General features: G+C 35.9%; 1 protein-coding gene across 1 annotated transcript in view; it reads right to left on the bottom strand.

Moving 5' to 3' along the window:
- The window catches only part of LOC122815075, a 3014144-nt gene that overhangs the window by 1459979 nt on the left and 1534066 nt on the right, over window positions 1–20099 (bottom strand). The window contains exon 81 of the mRNA XM_044087319.1: window positions 13008–13034. Within this exon, the coding sequence (XP_043943254.1) occupies window positions 13008–13034 (27 nt within the window). The remainder of the gene's footprint in view (window positions 1–13007; window positions 13035–20099) is intronic.

Below are 20099 nucleotides of genomic sequence, written 5' to 3'. Positions count from 1 at the left end.
TCAGTGTAAGTGACTTACTTTGGCGTAACGCCTATCTATAAAAAGGTTTATACTGGAGAGACAGATTCTAAAAGATTAAGTCTCAGAGTAAGTGACTTAAAGCAAGAGCATGTCTTTTGGAATTTGGCCCTATGCTTCCCTGCAATACTAAACAGGATAAACTGGGTATCACAGAACAAACAAATGAATGCAGTACACGCCATCAAGTAAACTCTCCTGACAACCACAAAAGCTCATCTGAGTATGTTATGAAAGATTGTAAATGAAACTAATAACATAATGCATCAACAAATTTCATCTACAATCACTTTCATCACAAAAAATAACCAATGAAATACACTGATTGCAAATACAAAGAATGCATTTACATGTGTGGTCATTCAGAAAACTGAAACACACAGACACAAATAACACAACACACCAAACCATCTGTACATAACACAAATCTTCCTACCATGCAAACATTGTTGCACAGACATCACATCATACCTCTTATCTCTGAGTTTGCAGGACATCCCTGATTTTGTCTAATATTGTTTGCACCATCCCTCATAAAATGTCTGATTTTGTCAGTACTGACACACATTGCATTTTCATACTTTTTATTCTTCAGGAAATGCATATTTGTGCAAAACCTATTGTATTCACTTTTTAAAGGAATTAGATTAATGTTTATAAATCTTACTTGATTTTCTGCCTTTGTTCCCCACATTACTTTAGAGTTTCTACAGAATTTGTGTGGAAACATTTTGATAGGTACCTAATATGCATGTAAAAAAACATTACATATGAAAATCAACATAAAACATATGCAAACACCTGCTACCTGCAAAAGCACACAATAAGCAGCATGCAGATTCCTAGCCCCCCCACAAACATTTTAACAATGCCTTATCAAAACCCTATCTGAGGGTTATCAGGGGAAAAAAGGAACAGAGGTTAAAGGACATAATAGAAAGACTATGTGAATTAAATCTTCATTTATTTAAGAACAGGTGAGAAAGGGAAGTCATGATGTCGGTTTTCAAGTCTCTTGGGGGGCCACATAATATCATACAGCTCGAAAGGAAATACAAAGAAGAAAAGTGTGTATATGCACCAGACTGAGGTTATACAGTTTGATCTAGATGACAGGAAATATTTGTTTCATGAAAAGCGTAATGAATACATGTGAAAAGTTGACCAACCATTTAGTAAACTATGAGAGCACAGATTTCTTTAAGAAACTCTGGGATAGGTGGTGGGGTAACTGAAGGAGTAGAGAAGCAGCAACTGAGAGATAATAACTGCACCACTGGACAGACAGACAGACAATAAAAAACAACAGAATTATGTTTCCTTTTATCAAAAATATGATTGTCACTTTTGAAGTGACACCCCGACCCCATGTGTAAAAATGGGAAAGGGATTGTGAATGGATCGATGAACGAATGGATGGATGGATGGATTTAACATAAAGTGGTCAGTTTTGTGATAGTTTGAGCTCAAGTGCAATACATTGCTTTAGTAGAAAAGTAGGTGTAAGAGAAGAGTTTGTACATCAATGAAAGATTACAGTTGTCGCCTTTTCAGATGCCGAAAATAGGACATTTTTTATGGGAAAGTGAGATTTTGTGGACCAAGCCATACTCACAAACAATGTAAAGTACTGAACTAGATTTGTTCTGCTAAATAAAAATGCACAGTTGTAGAATTTGGGTTGTTTCTGTTTTATTTTGCTTACTGTATTTTAGATTTGTGTATCGGGGTTGTTTCATTTAATAGTAAGGTGTTTCAATACAAAACAAGTTTTTATGCAACTATTAGTGAAAACATAGGATTTATTTTGTCTAAGAATCTGAGGACATTTGCCATTTTTCATATTTTTTAAAGACATAACTGGCCAAATACATATAACCTATATAAAGTGGGACAGGTGCCTATGGTATAAAAGGCCAGTGTGAATTCCCGATACAGATAAGGGGAAGGTGAAAGTACTGTTTCATGAATATTTATGATTATATCTACACGTCAGTTTTAAATATTAATGAAGAAGCTGTGTGCCTTACTGTGCAAATATGAAAGCAAAATCACAAACATTTCCTTTCCTACAAAAAATTAATGTTTCATGTAAGTGCAATTAGTCTGCTATTGGAGTCATCTGATGTGTAACACTTCCCAGTAATAAAAAAGTAAAGTATGATGACCAGTTCAGTGGAGGTGCAATTAGTGCTGCCCAAAGGAGAGAGATAGTGAACCCATTGACTGCTTCTATCAAGAAAAATACACAGGTAGGACAAAGTGTACCTCCGCCCCTCATGCCAGAAATATAGCAAGGATTACTTCTAGTAGAACTGTCAGGAACTGAATCAACATGAGTTAATATTTGAAGCAATGGGACCACATGAGGTTTTAACTAAAATTTGGTACACAGTAATATTGAGAGGAGAGCAAGGAAGATTGTAATGCTCTTTAGAAATACTCTGCGATGAAATATCCTGCTTCTAACACAGTTCCCAGTTCATAGTACTTTATGAAAAGGAAGCACATAGCAAATATCATTTCTTTCCAGTGCTATGTGCTGCTTAGACAAGCTAAACTCCCTCCTCATCATAAAAGTGGATAGTAGTAGCACCTACACCCTTTGTAACCATACACTAAGGGGTTTGGCCAAAAAAGGGTTACAAGTTAATTCAATTTTGTGGCTGCTTTACAGCTTGGAATGATGCCACTCGGTCAGATTGAAATAAATCAATCCTTCAAGTGTCATTAAATTGATGCTACTTAGAAAAACTGTCTTGGCAACATAACTGTTGGTCAGATGAAGACCATTCTGACAATGTGCTACACAGTGTTGCACTAACAAAACCCACAATCATAACTAAGGAAGTCTTAATGAAAGACGATTATGTATCCAGTCTCCTCTGTAGTCAGATATCATAAGAAAGGAAGATATTGCACAGTTCCTCAGTCCTGCTCCTTTTGTTGATGCATGTATGTATTGTGTCTCTATTGTTATTTTACTCATTTGTTAACCAGGTGAATCCACAAGCCCATAGTATTCAGGTGTCCCTTGCCAACAGTGACTCAGAGGCACCATCTGATCACTGACTTGCACAGAGCCTATAAAATGTATTAAAAAGTCGATTGCCTGTTAAGAAGAGGTGGCCTAAAAACAGAAAACCAGGAAATCTGTTCCTCAATTGGTTGTTTGGTGGGAGGTATACAGGGGCTTATGGAAAGATGCAGAATTTGTAGATTTCTCTTACCTAGCCTGGGCTGTTATACTTTTTACCTGATGGACTCACTTTTGTTTCTGAGCTGGAATTAAGACCTATTTGAGGCTTGTGGTCATGGAATGCTGCACGCACCTTGCCTTGCTGGTTCAAAGAGCTGTGACATCCTAAAGCTTGATTATAAGGTACATAGAGAAACATTTTAGACAGGTCTGTGAAACCAAGGTGGCTGTTTTCATTCAGTCTGGCTCTTTGTTCTACCTGGATTTTTATAGGTCTGTTTTAGTGTCTTTTTGAACTTAACATTCATTGCTGGTGTGTACATGGGTAGTTTGGCAAAGAATTACCAAGTTACCATTTCTTGCAGTGCCTCTGCTGCCAAATGCATAACCTCTTACACTAATAATTTTCTGTGACGCTATTAATATTTTCCTATGATGCTGCTTTCATTTCCTGGAGTCATTTCTGTTACTGATTCTTGTGTGATTACCAAGTATCTCACTCCTCGGTCCTACCTGCTGCAGACCAGCTAAGATGTTCTGGGTCAATGGCAGTGTATTATGTTACCTCACCATTCATACACTAAGCTGGACACTAATGTTTTCTTTTAAAAAATACTTACTGCATAATTTCTGTGTATTTTCAAAGTGCTTACTTCTGTCTCTTGACATTATTGTGTTTAATACTCCAAGACTAAAGACTTTGGGAGTGGCACTGTGATACAGCAGCTAGCATTTATACCTCATAGCAGTGTTTTTTCCACTCTGGTTTTCAGCTTACATGAGTTTTGTACAAAGTCTGTATATTTTCCAAGTATCTTCATGTCCTCCCTGTATCTCCATGTCCTCCCTGTGTCTGCATGCCCACCCTATGTCTGCATGTCCTTCCTGAATCTTCATGTCCTCCCTATGTCTGCATGCCCACCCTGTGTCTGCACGTCCCCCTATATCTCCATGTCCACCCTGTGTCTGCGTGTCCTCCCTGTGTAAATGTTTTTTCTGTGAGTGCTCCACTTTTCTTTTATATTCCAAAAATCGGTTGCAATAGACATGGTGATCCTTCACACTGCCTATAGATAGGCATGTAATTTGTGAACAACTGTGTGTGTGTGTGTGTGTGTGTGTGTGTGTGTGTGTGTGTGTGTGTGTGTCTGCATGCGTGTGTGTGTGTGTGTGTGTGTGTGTGTGTGTGTGTGTGTGTGTGTGTGTGTGTGTGTGTGTGTGTGTGTGTGTGTGCACCCTGAAACAGGCTGTCATCCTACCTCAGACTGTTTTTTCTACCTTGCACCCACTGGATGTCAGGATAAACTCTTGATCCCCTGTGACCCTAAACTGCATAAAGTAGCTAATTAAAGAATTAATGCACAAATGAATGGATAAATAAAGAAGGTAGCAAACAAACTTGAGGGTATGAGTTGCTAAAAGCTTTCCCTTAACTTCGGGTTTCAATTCACTCACTCTCTGTTTGCTTAATGTATGACACTGACCAACACAGTTACTTCTCTTTGTACCTGTGGAACGAGCATTTGTGCTCAGTGGACAGACCTAGTTGTCTAGTAAGTAAGAATTAAAACTTGGCATCTGTAATTGATTTGCAGCATGATGTTTACTTTAGGTTTGTTAACTGTGTTTTACTTTAATACTTTCTTTTTATAAGCCAGATTTGCGCCATTTTCTTTTTTATATTTATAAAGGTCACATGCATACATGTTTGTATTATGTGCTATTTTTATCACTATGTTTTTGTGCATTTTGTAATGGTTTCTTATTTTATGACATATTTATAAACACTGGATGACTTTAAACACTGCATAACCATACCAGTAATGTAAGAAAGTTTGATGTGAGGTAATTGACTTATTAATGTACCGTGTTTCAGAAGTAGCAGTTATTGAAATGAGTGAGAAAGCTGTGTATGTTTACTTGTAATATGGAATGTGAGTCATTGCATGTGACTTTGAATAGGTTTGCCTAGGACAATGAGAATCATTAATAGTAGACCACAGAAGCATTTAGAGATGTAAATAATGTAAATAAAAGGGGTCTTACAGCACATAAATCAGTTGTACAGTGGGTCACTTACATCTATTAGTTTCTGCATCATTAGAAATATTGAACAATAGGAGAGTTTCTTAATGCATCCCTGTCAACCTCTAAGTTCAAGAAATCTGTACAAAGGCAAAAATGATGATTAACGAAGGCCTAAAATCAAGGTCGAATTTTAAATTTTGACTAGAATAAAATGCTCTGCATTACAATGCATTTTCTTAAGGATATAAAATATGAATCTCAAATGTATGTTATACTTTAGTGACTTCAATCATCAATGACTTGCCAGAAAGTCATACATCATATGAGGAGCAGAACAAAAATATGAGGCAAAAATCTGGGTCTTCTGTGAAAATCTGGACAGCATTTGTTTTAAAGTAATTGTTCTAACTATAAGTGTATAAGTATTTCCAGAACTGTAAGCTATGGATTACTACAACTGATTACAACGTGTACTCTTTGTGAAAAGTTTGCTGTAAATTTAACCAGTAACACCAAATTAGGCCTCATTCTGAGGCAGTTAATATTTATGTCTGGAATAAATCAAGTAAATTAAATGATTACTTAAGATGAAAAGTTATGTAATAAAGCCAAGCAAAAATATAGATAGGCTGTGTTTTCCTTTTCTGAAATCTTTTTGTAAATAAAATGTAACCAAACACAACATTTACATGGTTGTGGTATGTATGTGAGATACAGCAAGGGTTATAACTGCATATGGCACAGTAGTCATCACCACCTCTAATTGCCCCTTATCAATCACCTTCAGTTCCCCCACACCCATCACTCACCTCTAGTTCCCTCATACCCATTGCCTCTAGTTTCCCCATACCATCACCTGTAATTTCTTCACACCCATCACCTCTAGTTCTCCCATACCCATCACATCTAATTTCCTCACACCCATCACCTCGTTTCCCCCATACCCATCACCTCTAATTTCCCCATATCCATTACCATTAACATTTCCTCACACCGATCACCTCTAGTTTCCCCATACTGATCACCTCAGATTTCCTCACACCCATCACCTCTAGTTCCCCCATACCCATTATCTGTAGTTCCCCTATACCCATCAACTCTAGTTCTTCCATACCCATCACCTCTAGTTCTTCCATACCCATCACCTCTAGTTCTCCCATACCCATCACATCTAATTTCCTCACACCCATCACCTCTAATTTCCCCATATCCATTACCATTAACATTTCCTCACACCCATCACCTCTAGTTTCCCCATACTGATCACCTCAGATTCCCTCACACCCATCACCTCTAGTTCCCCCATACCCATTACCTCTAGTTCTTCCATACCCATCACCTCTAGTTCTTCCATACCCATCACCTCTAGTTCTTCCATACCCATCACCTCTAGTTCCCCGATACTGATCACCTCTGATTTCCTCACACCCATCACCTTTAGTTTCGCCATACCCATCACCTCTAGTTTCCCCATACCCATCACCTCTAGTTCCCCTATACCCATCGCCTCTAGTTTCCCCATACCCATCGCCTCTAGTTTCCCCATACCCATCACCTTTAGTTCTTCCATACCCATCACCTCTAGTTCCCCCATACTGATCACCTCTGATTTCCTCACACCCATCACCTTTAGTTTACCCATACCCATCACCTCTAGTTCCCCTATACCCATCACCTCTAGTTCCCCTATACTCATCACCTCTAGTTTCCCCATACCCATCACCTTTAGTTCCCCTATACCTATCACCTCTAGTTCCTTTATACCCATCATCTCTCATTTCCCCCTTACCCATCACCTGTATTTTCAACATATCCAGCACCTGTATTTTCCATGTATTCATCACCTCTAGTTTCCCCATACCACTGCTCAGTTCTGCTACCAAAATTGTAAACTACTACTTCATAGCGTGACTAACTTATCTTTCATCCAGATTTATCTCACTGCCTCAGCTATCTTACACAACCCCCCAAAAATGATCACAATCCACCCTAACTGTGTGTAACTGAGCCCCCCAGCCATCGTTCAGCACCTAGTCATTGCCACGTGAAAAAAACAATACCATCTTCTTATACGTTTCTTCTTCTTCTTCTACAAAACATACTCAGAACAGATGGAAATTGCAACACAGTGCTATCCATTGCATCCCCCCTCTGTATGACTTATTACCACAGTCTGTCAGTCTTTGGACCTCCAGCATCCCTATGACATATATAAATTAGCTGCCTCTTCCTCACTAGATTTCCAGCTCACATTGTTCTCTGTAACCCCCTCCTGATCAGCCTAATCAGAGTCTCATACCCTTTATAAAGTAATCTTCCCTGTAGCTCCCGCACTCTTATGATGCCTTTGAACTGACCCCACACCATTCATGATGATACCTACTGGTCTCCATTTCTTCCTCTCTTCCCAGTAACTTTGAAAAGCTGCCTAATGCTCCTACCCTTCTTTCACTTATACTTCCCCTTGAGGTCACTATATTCAGCCCACTCACTGCTGCCCTGGAATCACAACAATGCTCTTCTAACCCCTCTCCAACCCTCCCTAGTCCATGTCCTGCTTTTCTTATGCTCATCCATTTCATTCATTTTGTTCACCATCTCGTTTCTTCCTGATTCCTTTTTTAATGTGTTCAGATTCACTATCATCAGTCCTTGCCATCATACTGGATAGACATTGTATCATGTCTTAGCCCAGCTACATGAGTCTAGTTATAATTTCCCTGTCACTATATTCCTGTTATTCCACAGATCCTCACTTTTGCCCCTGCATACTGACCATCCTCTTTGCTTAAATTCTCACATACCCTTCTCTACTATCAGTTGATAACCTTTCACTCCTACCCACTAATACCCTCTCATATCACATGCAGATCACTATTTTGCCCTTTTCTTCCGCACCTGTGCCCCATTAGCTGTAATCATACAGTTACTAAGTGACACCATATTGTAAGATGACCACAGACATATGTATGTATTTGCACATGTTGGAAGACATAACAATAATTTTAGATAGACCAAAAAAAGAAGGAAGTAACAGGGTATAGGTAGCAGTGACCAGAAGACACAAAACTAGAACCAGCTAACAGAACTTGGCCAACAGTGAAACATTGGATGTGTATCCATTATTGGGAGTTATTTCTTTAAAGTAAATGTGTCACTTATGGTATTATGATGTCACCCCTCTAAACCTTTGTCATCCATGGTACTAAAAATAGTAATTTTATCCTGGTCTGGCTTTTCATCTTTACCAAGAGAACAGAAGCATTCATGTTCTCCCTTGAAGGAAGGGGAGTTAATTTAACATGACTGCATTACAGACTTGGTTCAGATTAATGAATACAGTTTGGACAAGTTTTATGCTACTTGTCAGATTAACACACTGAGTAATATGTTGCACTTGTATTGTTTGTATTCACAGAAATGGGCCTTTTGTGAACTGTTTGTGCCTCAGGATCCATTTAAAATTCCAGCAATGCAAATGCCACTCTTGCAATGGGGAACAACTAGCAGTGTGAAAGAAAGAGACTGTGCATTTTAAGACCAAGTGATACTTTCAAAACCAAGTTTTGTGATTCTTTGGAGGATTCCTCTTATTCCAACTTACTCTCAAGGCTAATATATAAATATTGGGGATATAAAGGTGAAGCACACACACACACACACACATTGCAGATGCAATACGGATTGCTCCCTGAAAAAAAGAAATTAAAGTAGTACAGCGAGATTTGATATTCACTGTACTCCTTCTGGTTTCTTACTAATTTTTAGTCATTTGTGGACTTAAATTTATGGGTCGCATACCCTTCCTTTTCTTGGTACAAGTTTAAAGTAGCTGACCTTTTATTGTCTTATTTTATTACCTGGTTCTGTCTCTATAGCTTCTGGCTATTTAAAATACACATCCTTTAATGAGTTATGTATGACAGGAAAAATAGATCTGTAGCTTTCTTACAGCTGTTTCTTTTTTCTACATTGTATTTCAATAAATTTGGGGCAGTATATGGTAATCAATAGTGGTGATGAATATCTCAACAATGAGAAAGATGCATTTGTCATTACAGAATGTTGGCTTGCACTGGAGATGAAATGCTGCACTAACAGTTGCAGGTGTGTGATAAAGTGGTGCATTGCCCCATGCTGATGTTTATTAAGCAGGGCAATTGATGCTACTCAATAGTTAGGAATGTGAAAATTTGTATCAAGACAGTAAAGGTTTCCTGGCACTCAGGAAATGAAAGAATTAGATCATGATCAACAAATATTTTCCCAACACCAATAAACTTTCTTTAACATAGCATACGAATGAATTGCAAGATTACTGTCTTAGTCACTATTTGCAACTGCATCCCACATTTTTTTTCATTTCACTGATTAAATGTTTTAACTACAACTACCACATTTGCAATGCTTGTTAGAAGATTGAACCTTCTCATCTGTGCCCAACTTTATTTTCTCATTTATTTTCTCATTTTTGTAATATAGTATCTATTCATTTCTTATATGGAGATAATGCATCATGCTCATTTGGCTGAATGGTCCCCTAAATATTAAAACTAAATTTCATTCCTAACCTTTGACCTTCTACCTTTCCATCACCATAGATTTCTATTAACCATATTACAACTGCTTTTTTTCCCTGTTGCTTTTCAACTTTAATTCATTCCTGAACTTTTCAAAACAATTATTACTCTTTCACACTACTTTTCACATTCCATGGGAACAGAATACAATTATCTGCAAACTATAATATGGCATGTTTACATTCTTTCCTCGCTCAGTCTCCACATTTTCTCTATCTTGCATAGCTAGTGCATCGATAACTACCCACAAAAAAAGAAGGAAATAAAGAAAAAGAAAAAACAGATCCATTGAAAGTAGGTAGACTTGATTTGTGCTTCTCAAATGTTCTATTCTCTTTTTACCAATATCTCTATTTCTAAATAAACTATTCAATGTTTGTTTAGTTTTAATTACTTCCATCATAATGCATCTCTCAGAAAAATCTGTTCTAATAAGTAAAAAACATCATTGCAATAAATAACAGAATTTACTTTACCTCTTCACCTGAGTTTTTCAATGCGTTGACTATGTGTGTCTTCAATTAAATATTTCCATTTAACAAGACTTATGTGGCATCATTTCAAAAAAACATGGCAGTATCCTTTTCATTTTGGCTATTAATGCTTTAGGCAGAACTTTGCATTTCCTTTAGTTGGAGAAATCAGTCTAAAATCCCCTGATTCCATTATCCCCTCTTCTGTTAGCAGTGTCACACTTACATATTTCATTACACAACTTATTTTTATCTCTTTGCTACATCACAAATGTTCTAACAGGCCACTCTTACATTTCTTTTATTAATACTTTAAATAGTGTGATAGCCATCTTAGCCATATAGCACTATCCCTCTCACTCCACCCTCTTGCTTTGTTAATATCTGCAGAAAGTTCTGCCAAAGACATCTGTTTTGGGGTCTATATCATATAGTCGAAGCTTTAGGTAATCAAATACCTAAAGCTTGAAACCTAAACAGCAAAAGCAGTAAACTGCGAATGGCCACTTCTGCAAATTTCTTCATAGGAAAAAAATTTGTTTGGCCATTATCGAGAGTCTCCCCTTTTTGCCACTGTACAGTGATCTCAGTGTTGGTATATTTAGTTAGGGGGTGTGGGGGGTACAGCCCCCCACACACATGGGGCTGGAGGGGACAAAGCCCCCCACTCAATTAGGGTTTGAAAGTTTTTTTTTTGTCCGGCCAAGCAAATTTTTCCCTATGAAAATATTTGCGGAAGTGACGTTTCGAGGTTTACAGCTTTTGCTGTTTAGGTGTCGAGCTTTAGGTATTCAATTACCTAAAGCTTTGATTATGTAATATAGCCCACTATATTACCTCTTCTGTTGTTTTTTCCAAAAGCAAATCATTTCTTGCCCTTCCACATAACACAGTTTGACATGAAAGGCAATCATTTCTATTTTGATTTTCTTGTCACTTTCTACCACTTCATGATATCACTGGATTGTTTAAAAAAACATACTGACATCTAGACTTTTCCTATTGACCCTAGATTTAACAGGAAGAAATTGTTACTTGTCAGGTTATCTTCTGTTTTCTTGCTACTGTATGATTTTGATCTCTTGCCTTCTGGGATGTGACTTGTCAATTAATAAATTCATAGGTTCATAAGTAGGTACTAGGCTATCGGCCCTAGGGCCTATACAAGCCTAGCTACAAAGGTACCCTGGCTTTTGCCACCCAAGAAAATTATTTTCCTGTGCCCCTGTCGAGTAGAGCCACAGAAGTGATCCCCGGGGTGAATTTTTTAAGGAGTCAAAATTGGCAATTTTCTCTGGCATCATGAAGATATCATCCTGCAATGTCTCCATAACAGAGGTAAGGTTTCAAGAAATACCAGGCATTGGTGGTCATCTTTGTGCTGAAGTTTCTTTATTGTTCAGCCACAATTAGTATCCTATATCCTGTGCTTGCAATCATCAACCCATCTTTTGTGCATATTTTCTGGTGACCAAGCACATGCCAAGGTAGGTTACTGCTCATGGGAATCTACCCACTAGTGTATTCTTCATCTGTATATCAAGATTCTGAAGAGTCTGGAGGTATTTAAAAAAAAAATCTCAAAAAAAAAAATTCCATAACTCAGCATATTGTAGAGAGTTTACTTATTGTCCTGATGTTCTAATTTTCCATCAAGTCCATTTTATTTAGAGTCCTTGTATTTTTTTCCTGTAGCTGTATTTTTCCATGCACATTCCTGTTACAATTAATTATCATTATGTTAATTTTGGACAGGCCTAGCAGCCCCTTGCATGATTTCTGTGTTTTTGACTTGACACCATTTTCTTTAAAAAAATTTGTGTCCATAATTATCCCATGTAGTGTTGTTAGAATCTTTCTTATTTCCTTAGATACTTTCTCTTTAGTTTTAATTTTTCTCATATTTGTACCTTATTGTCTATCATTTGCTTCATTTAGGACTTAGTCTGATCTCACCAACAATAACACTTAGTTCCTAGCAAGTTAGGATTGCCAGAGTTATTATCCTGATTCCTTTGGAGCTAGGTCACACCACCTGACCTTTCAAACAATTTAAGCCTCACAGCATTAGTTACTTTCTAAATAGATTCCCACTACAGAGGATCACAAACGTCACATATAACAGATATGCATGAACAACATCAGCTTCTCTACCAAGGGACCTCTGTTGTAGAGTTTATTATCCTTCCCTTGCCCACCCCAGGTACTTTCTGTCTTAGAGGTAGTGCTTGATCAGTAGATTTGATTAAGCTAATCTGTGAGGGGATAGACATGACTTCATAATCTAGTCTGTGATGTCATGGTCATGCTGCTGGGTGGTACATGTGTTCCAGAGTGTGAGCATGAGAAAAAGAGAGAAAGAAAGAGAGAGTTGTCCAAGCTGTGGTCAGTAGAATTAGAAATTCCAAAAGATAACCCACTACTGAGAGTCCACTCTGACATATCTACTAATATAGTGACTATGTATCTGAAGTTCTTCAGCCTTTGGATTATCAACACAAATCTCCACTGTGATGTTCCTCTTTAATACCTGAATCATTTTGATGGGTATACAATTCACTTTCGTGAGCAGTATCAGCCTTACGCATGGAAATAAGAACTTTATCTGCATGAAACAAGATGTGAGGAATATCTCTGCTATTACTTTTCCTCTTATACAAGTGTCCTTATCTACACTCTGACAAGTATAAAAATGATCAATTTCCTTACCTTCATTCCAGGTTCTCCTTGTTCTCCCTAAGAGAAACAACATCAATATAATCACCAAAGGTTTTGTGCACAGCACTGCTTTTATATCCATAGTTCATTTATTATATATTTTGGATATATACTTTTCATATCATTCTAGTCATAGTAATGGCTCAGTTTACTCATATATTAGTTCAATTTCTCTGAATAATGTAATTCTATATTAGCCTGAAGAAGACTTAATATATCAAGAAAATAAATTTCTGCTATTGAGAGAATTAAAAATCTAAATAATCTTACAGATGAACCTGCATGCATAAAACATCATGATAACAAAGACAGTACAGAAGTTTCTAAGAAAAAAAAAAAACAAACAGACTATCTAATTTGGCCTTAAAACAAATAATAATAAAAAAATAAAAGTATACAACACCAGTAAAACCAGTGTTTCCATTATTAAAATAAATAAATAAAAAGTTAATATTCAGATATAGCATAAACATACATTTATATCTGACATTTATCGTTTTTATTTGTTTACTTTCATAAAGTGAACACTGATTTCTTGGGATGCAATACTGACATTGTCTACACAGTAGAAGACTAGTGAGGTACAGACGCAATAAAAATGACAGCTCTTGATTCAGAGGCAACTGCATAGCACGGCTGCAGTAATATGGTACTGCATACCAGAAATAATTCAATTAATCTAACTCTGAAAAGCTATGAAATGTACAAAGATTATCTACAGAAACCTTGTCAACATTGACCGCTAATGTCTCACACGCATTATAGCAGAATTCTGCCTTCACAGACTACGGTATTTTCATACAGTTGGTTCATCCTAACACTAAGGGTTACAAATCCCTTTATATACCACAACTTCATTTAATTTGGATATCAGTACACTGCACAGTTCTTTTATAACCCTTCCTCTCCCTTCTTCTCGCCTTCCTTCTATTAAGACATCTGATCCTCTTCTTTTTAAGACTGATCCCATTACTTCCACTTTTGCTCATATTCCTTACTTATCCCATTTCCCGCTGATCTCAACTCCTTTTTCCTTATGCCTTTCATTAATCCTATAGCCTCTTCTATTGCTTGTTGTTGTGCTGTTCTCCACTTCCTTATTATAGCTTTTCTAGCAATGTTACTATAGTCCTTACTTGCCCATTCGTTCCCAGCTGACCCACCCAGTTTTAGTAGAAATCTACTTCCTGCCATCTCCATTCACATCCCACTTTTTTCAGTCAGCTCCTGTAATTTTCTATGGAATATTTCTAATTTATCACACTTCCAAAAACTGTATTTCCAGTCACTCACCTTTTCATGTCCTCATCTCCACACATTTGATTACATCTAGGAAACGTTTTATTAAGCCTTTTTGGAGTGAAAAAATATATCCAGCAGACATTTCCATGCAAATATTTAGAATTTTTGGAATTTGGTTGCATTCTCAGGGCTATACAGATGTGTCTCCAGATATAATTCTGTAAACATTGCAGTTTGCTATTTCCTTATTATTTTGTTTCCTGTTATTGTTCAACTCACTAGTAGTGTTTTATAAAGTCTGTTTATTAATCTCTTATTATTAGCATCTTCTTTCTAGCTTATATGAATGATCTTATAAAGCCTAATATTTTTACTTCTTTCTTTTCTATTTCATCATCATATGTATCAATATTGCAAATAGTGTATACTTTATATTCTTTTGACTGGGTTTATATTCTTGTCCACATTCTTGCCAACTCATCTTTCTGTCTTACTTTTCCAAATAGTACATATCTATTTTCTTTTCCCAACATTTTATTAGAACTGTGTCAATTGCAGATTTATGCTCCAGACTGCCAACTCTTTAGATTAGATTTCTCTTATTATATATTATCCTCAGCATTTTATTACTCTGTTCTGTAGCTGCTCATTATGACCATAAACTCAGTTCTTAATCTTTTGTCTAATCTCTTCTTGTTCCTGCATCATCATTTTCTATTTTCCCATTATATCCCTCATTCTGGATATAATACATCAATCCAACATGTAAAAAAGAGAGAGCACACAAGGCAATGACAGGTAAATGATTTATTACAGGTCAGTAAGCGATTTCGCGTCTCGATGGATGCTTCATCAGACTGTAATAGTACAATACTCAAAACAGTCCCCTTATATAGGTGAAATAATTAATTAAGACCAGTTCAACAATTCAATTAATCACATACCACATATTTCAAGGCATATGAAAACAATAAAAAATTCTAAAACACATTAGCTCCAAGGCAAATTTTAAAAGTAAATATATATATATATATATAAAAAAAAAAAAATATATATATATATATATATATATATATATATATATCACTGTATATTAAAGCTAATAATTAATAATGTACCAAAAGAACATTTAAAACATTTAAAATATATGTGTGTTAGGAAATCACATCAAACAAAAGTTAATGCCTCAGTGGTCTTTCAGCTATAAATGGCCTAACACTATTTTATCATTAAAGACCAAAGCCTTTGTCAGCCTGCATCCTAACTATCCACTTCATTTCACGCTGTTCTGTTTGAACTTTAAAATTACCTAACCTACATGTCTTTGGAACTAACTCAAGCACCCAAAAAAGGAATCTATGGGTAGTATTATGTTGTAAAATATGTCTGGCTAACTCATTTCCCTCATCCTCCTTACTTATGGCATAGATATGCTCTCTAACTCTGTCTCTTAGGCTACGATTCATCATCCCTAAATAGAAACATGGACGTCTTATGCAGTAGGCTAAATAAATGACATTTCTAGTCTTACAATCTGCATAATGTTTAAAAACATATCTATAATTAGTGCAGGGATGTAGAAAATAATTTTTGTTACACATTTATTGGCAATGATTGCATCCCCTACAAGCAAATGTATCTTGCCATTTAGATTCAACCCTCTTACTCAAACAAATATTGTCATTGTAGCACAATAGTCTCTTAAGAGACTTGTTTTGATAAGAAAAACTTAGTCATTCTCCTACCACATCTCTCAATTTTTCATCTGAAACTGGTATCTGCCAGTTATCATTGATAATATTGCTGATGGTTCTATTATTGCTAGTATAAGGTAGAATCATCCTACATCTCTGAGAATTAATAATCCTACTAGATGGATGTACGGAAGTTCTGCTGATAGAATTACTACTAAAAATTGGTCTCCCTCTATCTGATTTATCAATATAATCTGGGTTTTCTAATCTTGTACATTCATTAGGTTTATAGCCTCTCTTCATAAAATCATTCTTTAAGGTAACTAATGCTCTATCACAAGTCAAATGTGAACTTGTGAGCCTAGATATCCTCAAACCTTGGCTTTGTATAACGTTCTTGTATATATGCTGAGGATGCACACTTTGCCTATGAAGGAGATTATTTCTCCTACATTCCTTCCTGTGCATCTCTGTGTGAACTTGAACACCATCTATCATCACAGATACATCTAAAAATACAATTTTTTCAGATGACCATTCAGCAGTAAATCTAAGAAATGGTGTAGTAGAGTTAATATAATCTAAAAAGCATGACAACTCATTTATAGAACCACTCCATAAAAAGACATCATCAACAAAATGCTTATAGTAGGGAATATATCTTGAATATCTATAATTTCTCATAACAAAATTTCTCTCCCATTCTGCCATCACTAAGTTTGCATAGGAGTTAACACATGGAGTACCCATGACTACTCCATTTGTTTGAAGGAAATATTAGTCTCTAAAGGAAAAACATTATTAGTTAGAACTAATTCCAGTAAAAAAACAATACAATTGAATTCTTTCACCAGAAACATTTTCAAACCTAAGAAACTCTCTAATATACTCAATTCCGGTGTCATTTGGAATGTTAGTAAAGAGGGAGACAACATCTAATGTCACAAACATAATATTAGATTCAAATATCTCATAATGCACAAAACCAGATAAAGTAGAAATAAAATCTTGTGTGTCTTTTAAAATAGTATTAGATGCGTCAACCAAAACTCTCAGCTGCTTCTCTAGGTATATTGAAATAGCTTCACTTAACCACCCTTGACTGGAAACAATAGGTCCAAGGGGGGATCCATACTATTCTTGTGAATTTTTGGAAGCCCTCTTATGCTTGGAATATATGGATTCTCAACTAAAAAAATATTTGTAAAGATCAGAATATATGATACCTGACATTAAAAAGTCATATAGGGCTGCATGCATTTCATGAACTAATCTATTCAACTGATTATGGTTAAGCTTAGTATAAACATCAACATCATTGAGCATTTCATTCAATTTTATCAAATAATCAATGCTATTCATCACTACAATTGCACCTCCTTTATCAGCAGGGCGAATAGTTATTGCAGTGTTGTTCCTTAATGAATGTAAAGCATCAAATTCATCAGAGTTGAGATTATAAAAATCTCATTTCCTATTATCCAAACTCATAATGTCCTTCTCACAAGTCTTTTCGAAAGCTTCTAACAAGAGATGTAATGCTGGTGAAAAAGTAGATGGTTTTCTAAACCGTGTAATATCTTTATTTTTTTTGGTATTGCCATATATCAGCTTTAGCATCACATTCCTACAGAACTTCTTTATATCACTTACATGTTCCATATTATCACTAACTAATGAAGGAATGAAAGACAAAACTTTATCGAGAAGGGAGAGTTCACGTGTAGTTAAAGAATAGCTGGAAATATTGTGTACTAATCGAACGGCAATCTGCTCCAAGCTCTCTTGTTCTGGACTTGGCTCTCTTCTGAATTATTTCTTCTTTTTCTTCCTCTGCTCTGTGAGCACATCTGTTAAGTCCTTTGCTGCTTAATTGGCAAGGGAAAAATGGGAAGACAGAATTATCATGCTGCTTCTCTAAAATTCTAGTCTTCTTCCTAACATTCGGCCCAAGGGCATCTTTAGATGATGCTGTTGGTATCTCTATTGTAACATTCGACATGCCCATTGTCGTAGAAGCAATCTATGATTGGTTATTACTGCTGGTTCTCTCAGTTTGACGACCAATAGGGTTGGGTCTCGGCCAAGCAAAGACCTCCCCTTTCCTAAAGTCTGCAAAGTCTCTATGAATCTTTCTCTTTTTCTGCATAAGCAGCATATGTTCAAATGTAGAAATCTGCATAATTAAATGCTCAATGAAAGAATTCAACCTAGCAGTCACCATCAATGCTGATAACCTCTCTTGTATGTCAGTTATTTTCACTTTTAACTGGCATTCAAGTGTGCTATAATGTTCTATTAATAGTTTCATATACCCATAGCTTTTTTCGATATTCTGTGCCACTTAGATAGCAAATCAGGAAACGTATTTCCGTAGGTAGGCATTTTAAAAATTCTCAAACCTCTCGGTACTATCTTGAGGTTTATGCAAGCTTCCATATGTCACCGTTGCCATGGGAGACGTTTTAGCTGCAAAAATGTTGTATTCAAGATCATGTTTTAAGAACATAATGTTTTCTGAATCATTAATTTCATTAACTTTATCAGTCTCATCTTCTTCGACATAGTTCATGAGCGGATTCTGATCAGCAAACAATAACTTTTGTAAAGTATCAGTCTTACTTGCAGTTCCTTTCCGGATTGGATTATACTCCAATTCAATACCGTTATCATTCACCATGCTCTACCAGTCACATTAAACAAGAAAATAAGATAAATAAATGAGCGGCTGATGGATAAAGCTCCTCTTAATAAATGTAGAAATCCAAAATGTAAAAGAGAGAACACATAAGGCAACAACAGGTAAACGATTTATTCCAGGTCAGTAAGCGCTTTCACGTCTCGATGGATGCTTCATCAGACTTTAATAGTACAATACTCAAAACACTCCCCTTATATAGGTGAAACAATTAATTAAGACCAATTCAACAATTCAATTAATCACATACCACATATTTAAAGGCATATGAAAACAATAAAAAATTCTAAAACACATTGGCTCCAAGGCTAATTTTAAAAGTAAATATATATATATATATATATATATATATATATATATATATATATATTACTATATATTAAAGCTAATAATAATGTATCAAAAGAACATTTAAAACATTTAAAATATATGTGTGTTAGGAAATCACATAAAACATAAGTTAATGCATCAATGGTCTTTCAGTTAAAATGGCCTTAACACTATTTTATCATTAAGACCAAAGCCTTTGTCAGCCTGCATTCTAACTATCCACTTGATTTCACCTTATACTAGCAATAATAGAACCATCACCAAGATTATCAATGATAACTGGCAGATACTAGTTTCAGATGAAAACTTGAGAGAGGTGGTGGGAGAACGACCCAGTTTTTCTTATCAAAGCAACAAGTCTCTTAAGAGACTATTGTGCTACATTGACAATATTTGTTTGAGTAAGAGGGTTGAATCTAAACGGCAAGGTACATTTGTAGGGGATGCAATCATTGCCAATATATGTGTAATAAAAATTATTTTGTACATCCCTCTACTAATTATTGATATGTTTTTAAGCATTATGCAGATTGTAAGACTAAGATGTAATTTATTTAGCCTGCTGCATAAGATGTCCGAGTTTCTATATTACCTTTTCCCAATATTGGGATAATATGTTGTCTATTTTCCTTCCTCAGTTCTATTGGTATCTCATCTACCCCGGTGATTTCCCTATTGACTTTTTTTTTTACCTCCTCCTCCAGCTCTTCTCCTGTTATTGTGTACATCCGTTTTTCTCCTCTTCTTTTCTTATTTGTTATATTTCTGTTGCTTTCATAAACTCCCTTGATAGTTGTAGCCAGTTTCTCCCCTCATGTTGCTCTTTATATAATTTTCCATAGTACACTCAAAAGATCTCTTACACCATCTTAGCATACTTTGATTGTTATCTGTATCTTATCTTTTAATTTACATGTACTTCTTTTGGTCTAATGATGCTATAGCTGACAGGCTAACACTCTCTGTAGATCTGGGGTGTTTTCAAAATATTATATCTTAACTACTGTCTGTCTTCGTTTCACTATTTTTCCCTATGTTTTCATCTAAAGGCCTTCCCATTTCCCCCTATATTAGTTCCCCTGTCTTACAGTTCTCCCATTCTTTTTAAATGAAGTCTTT

The sequence above is a fragment of the Protopterus annectens genome, chromosome 11.part0, assembly GCF_019279795.1.
Source record: "Protopterus annectens isolate FY-2018-M chromosome 11.part0, PAN1.0, whole genome shotgun sequence".
Taxonomy (NCBI): Eukaryota; Metazoa; Chordata; order Ceratodontiformes; family Protopteridae; genus Protopterus; species Protopterus annectens.
This window is presented reverse-complemented; position numbering and strand designations above follow the sequence as displayed.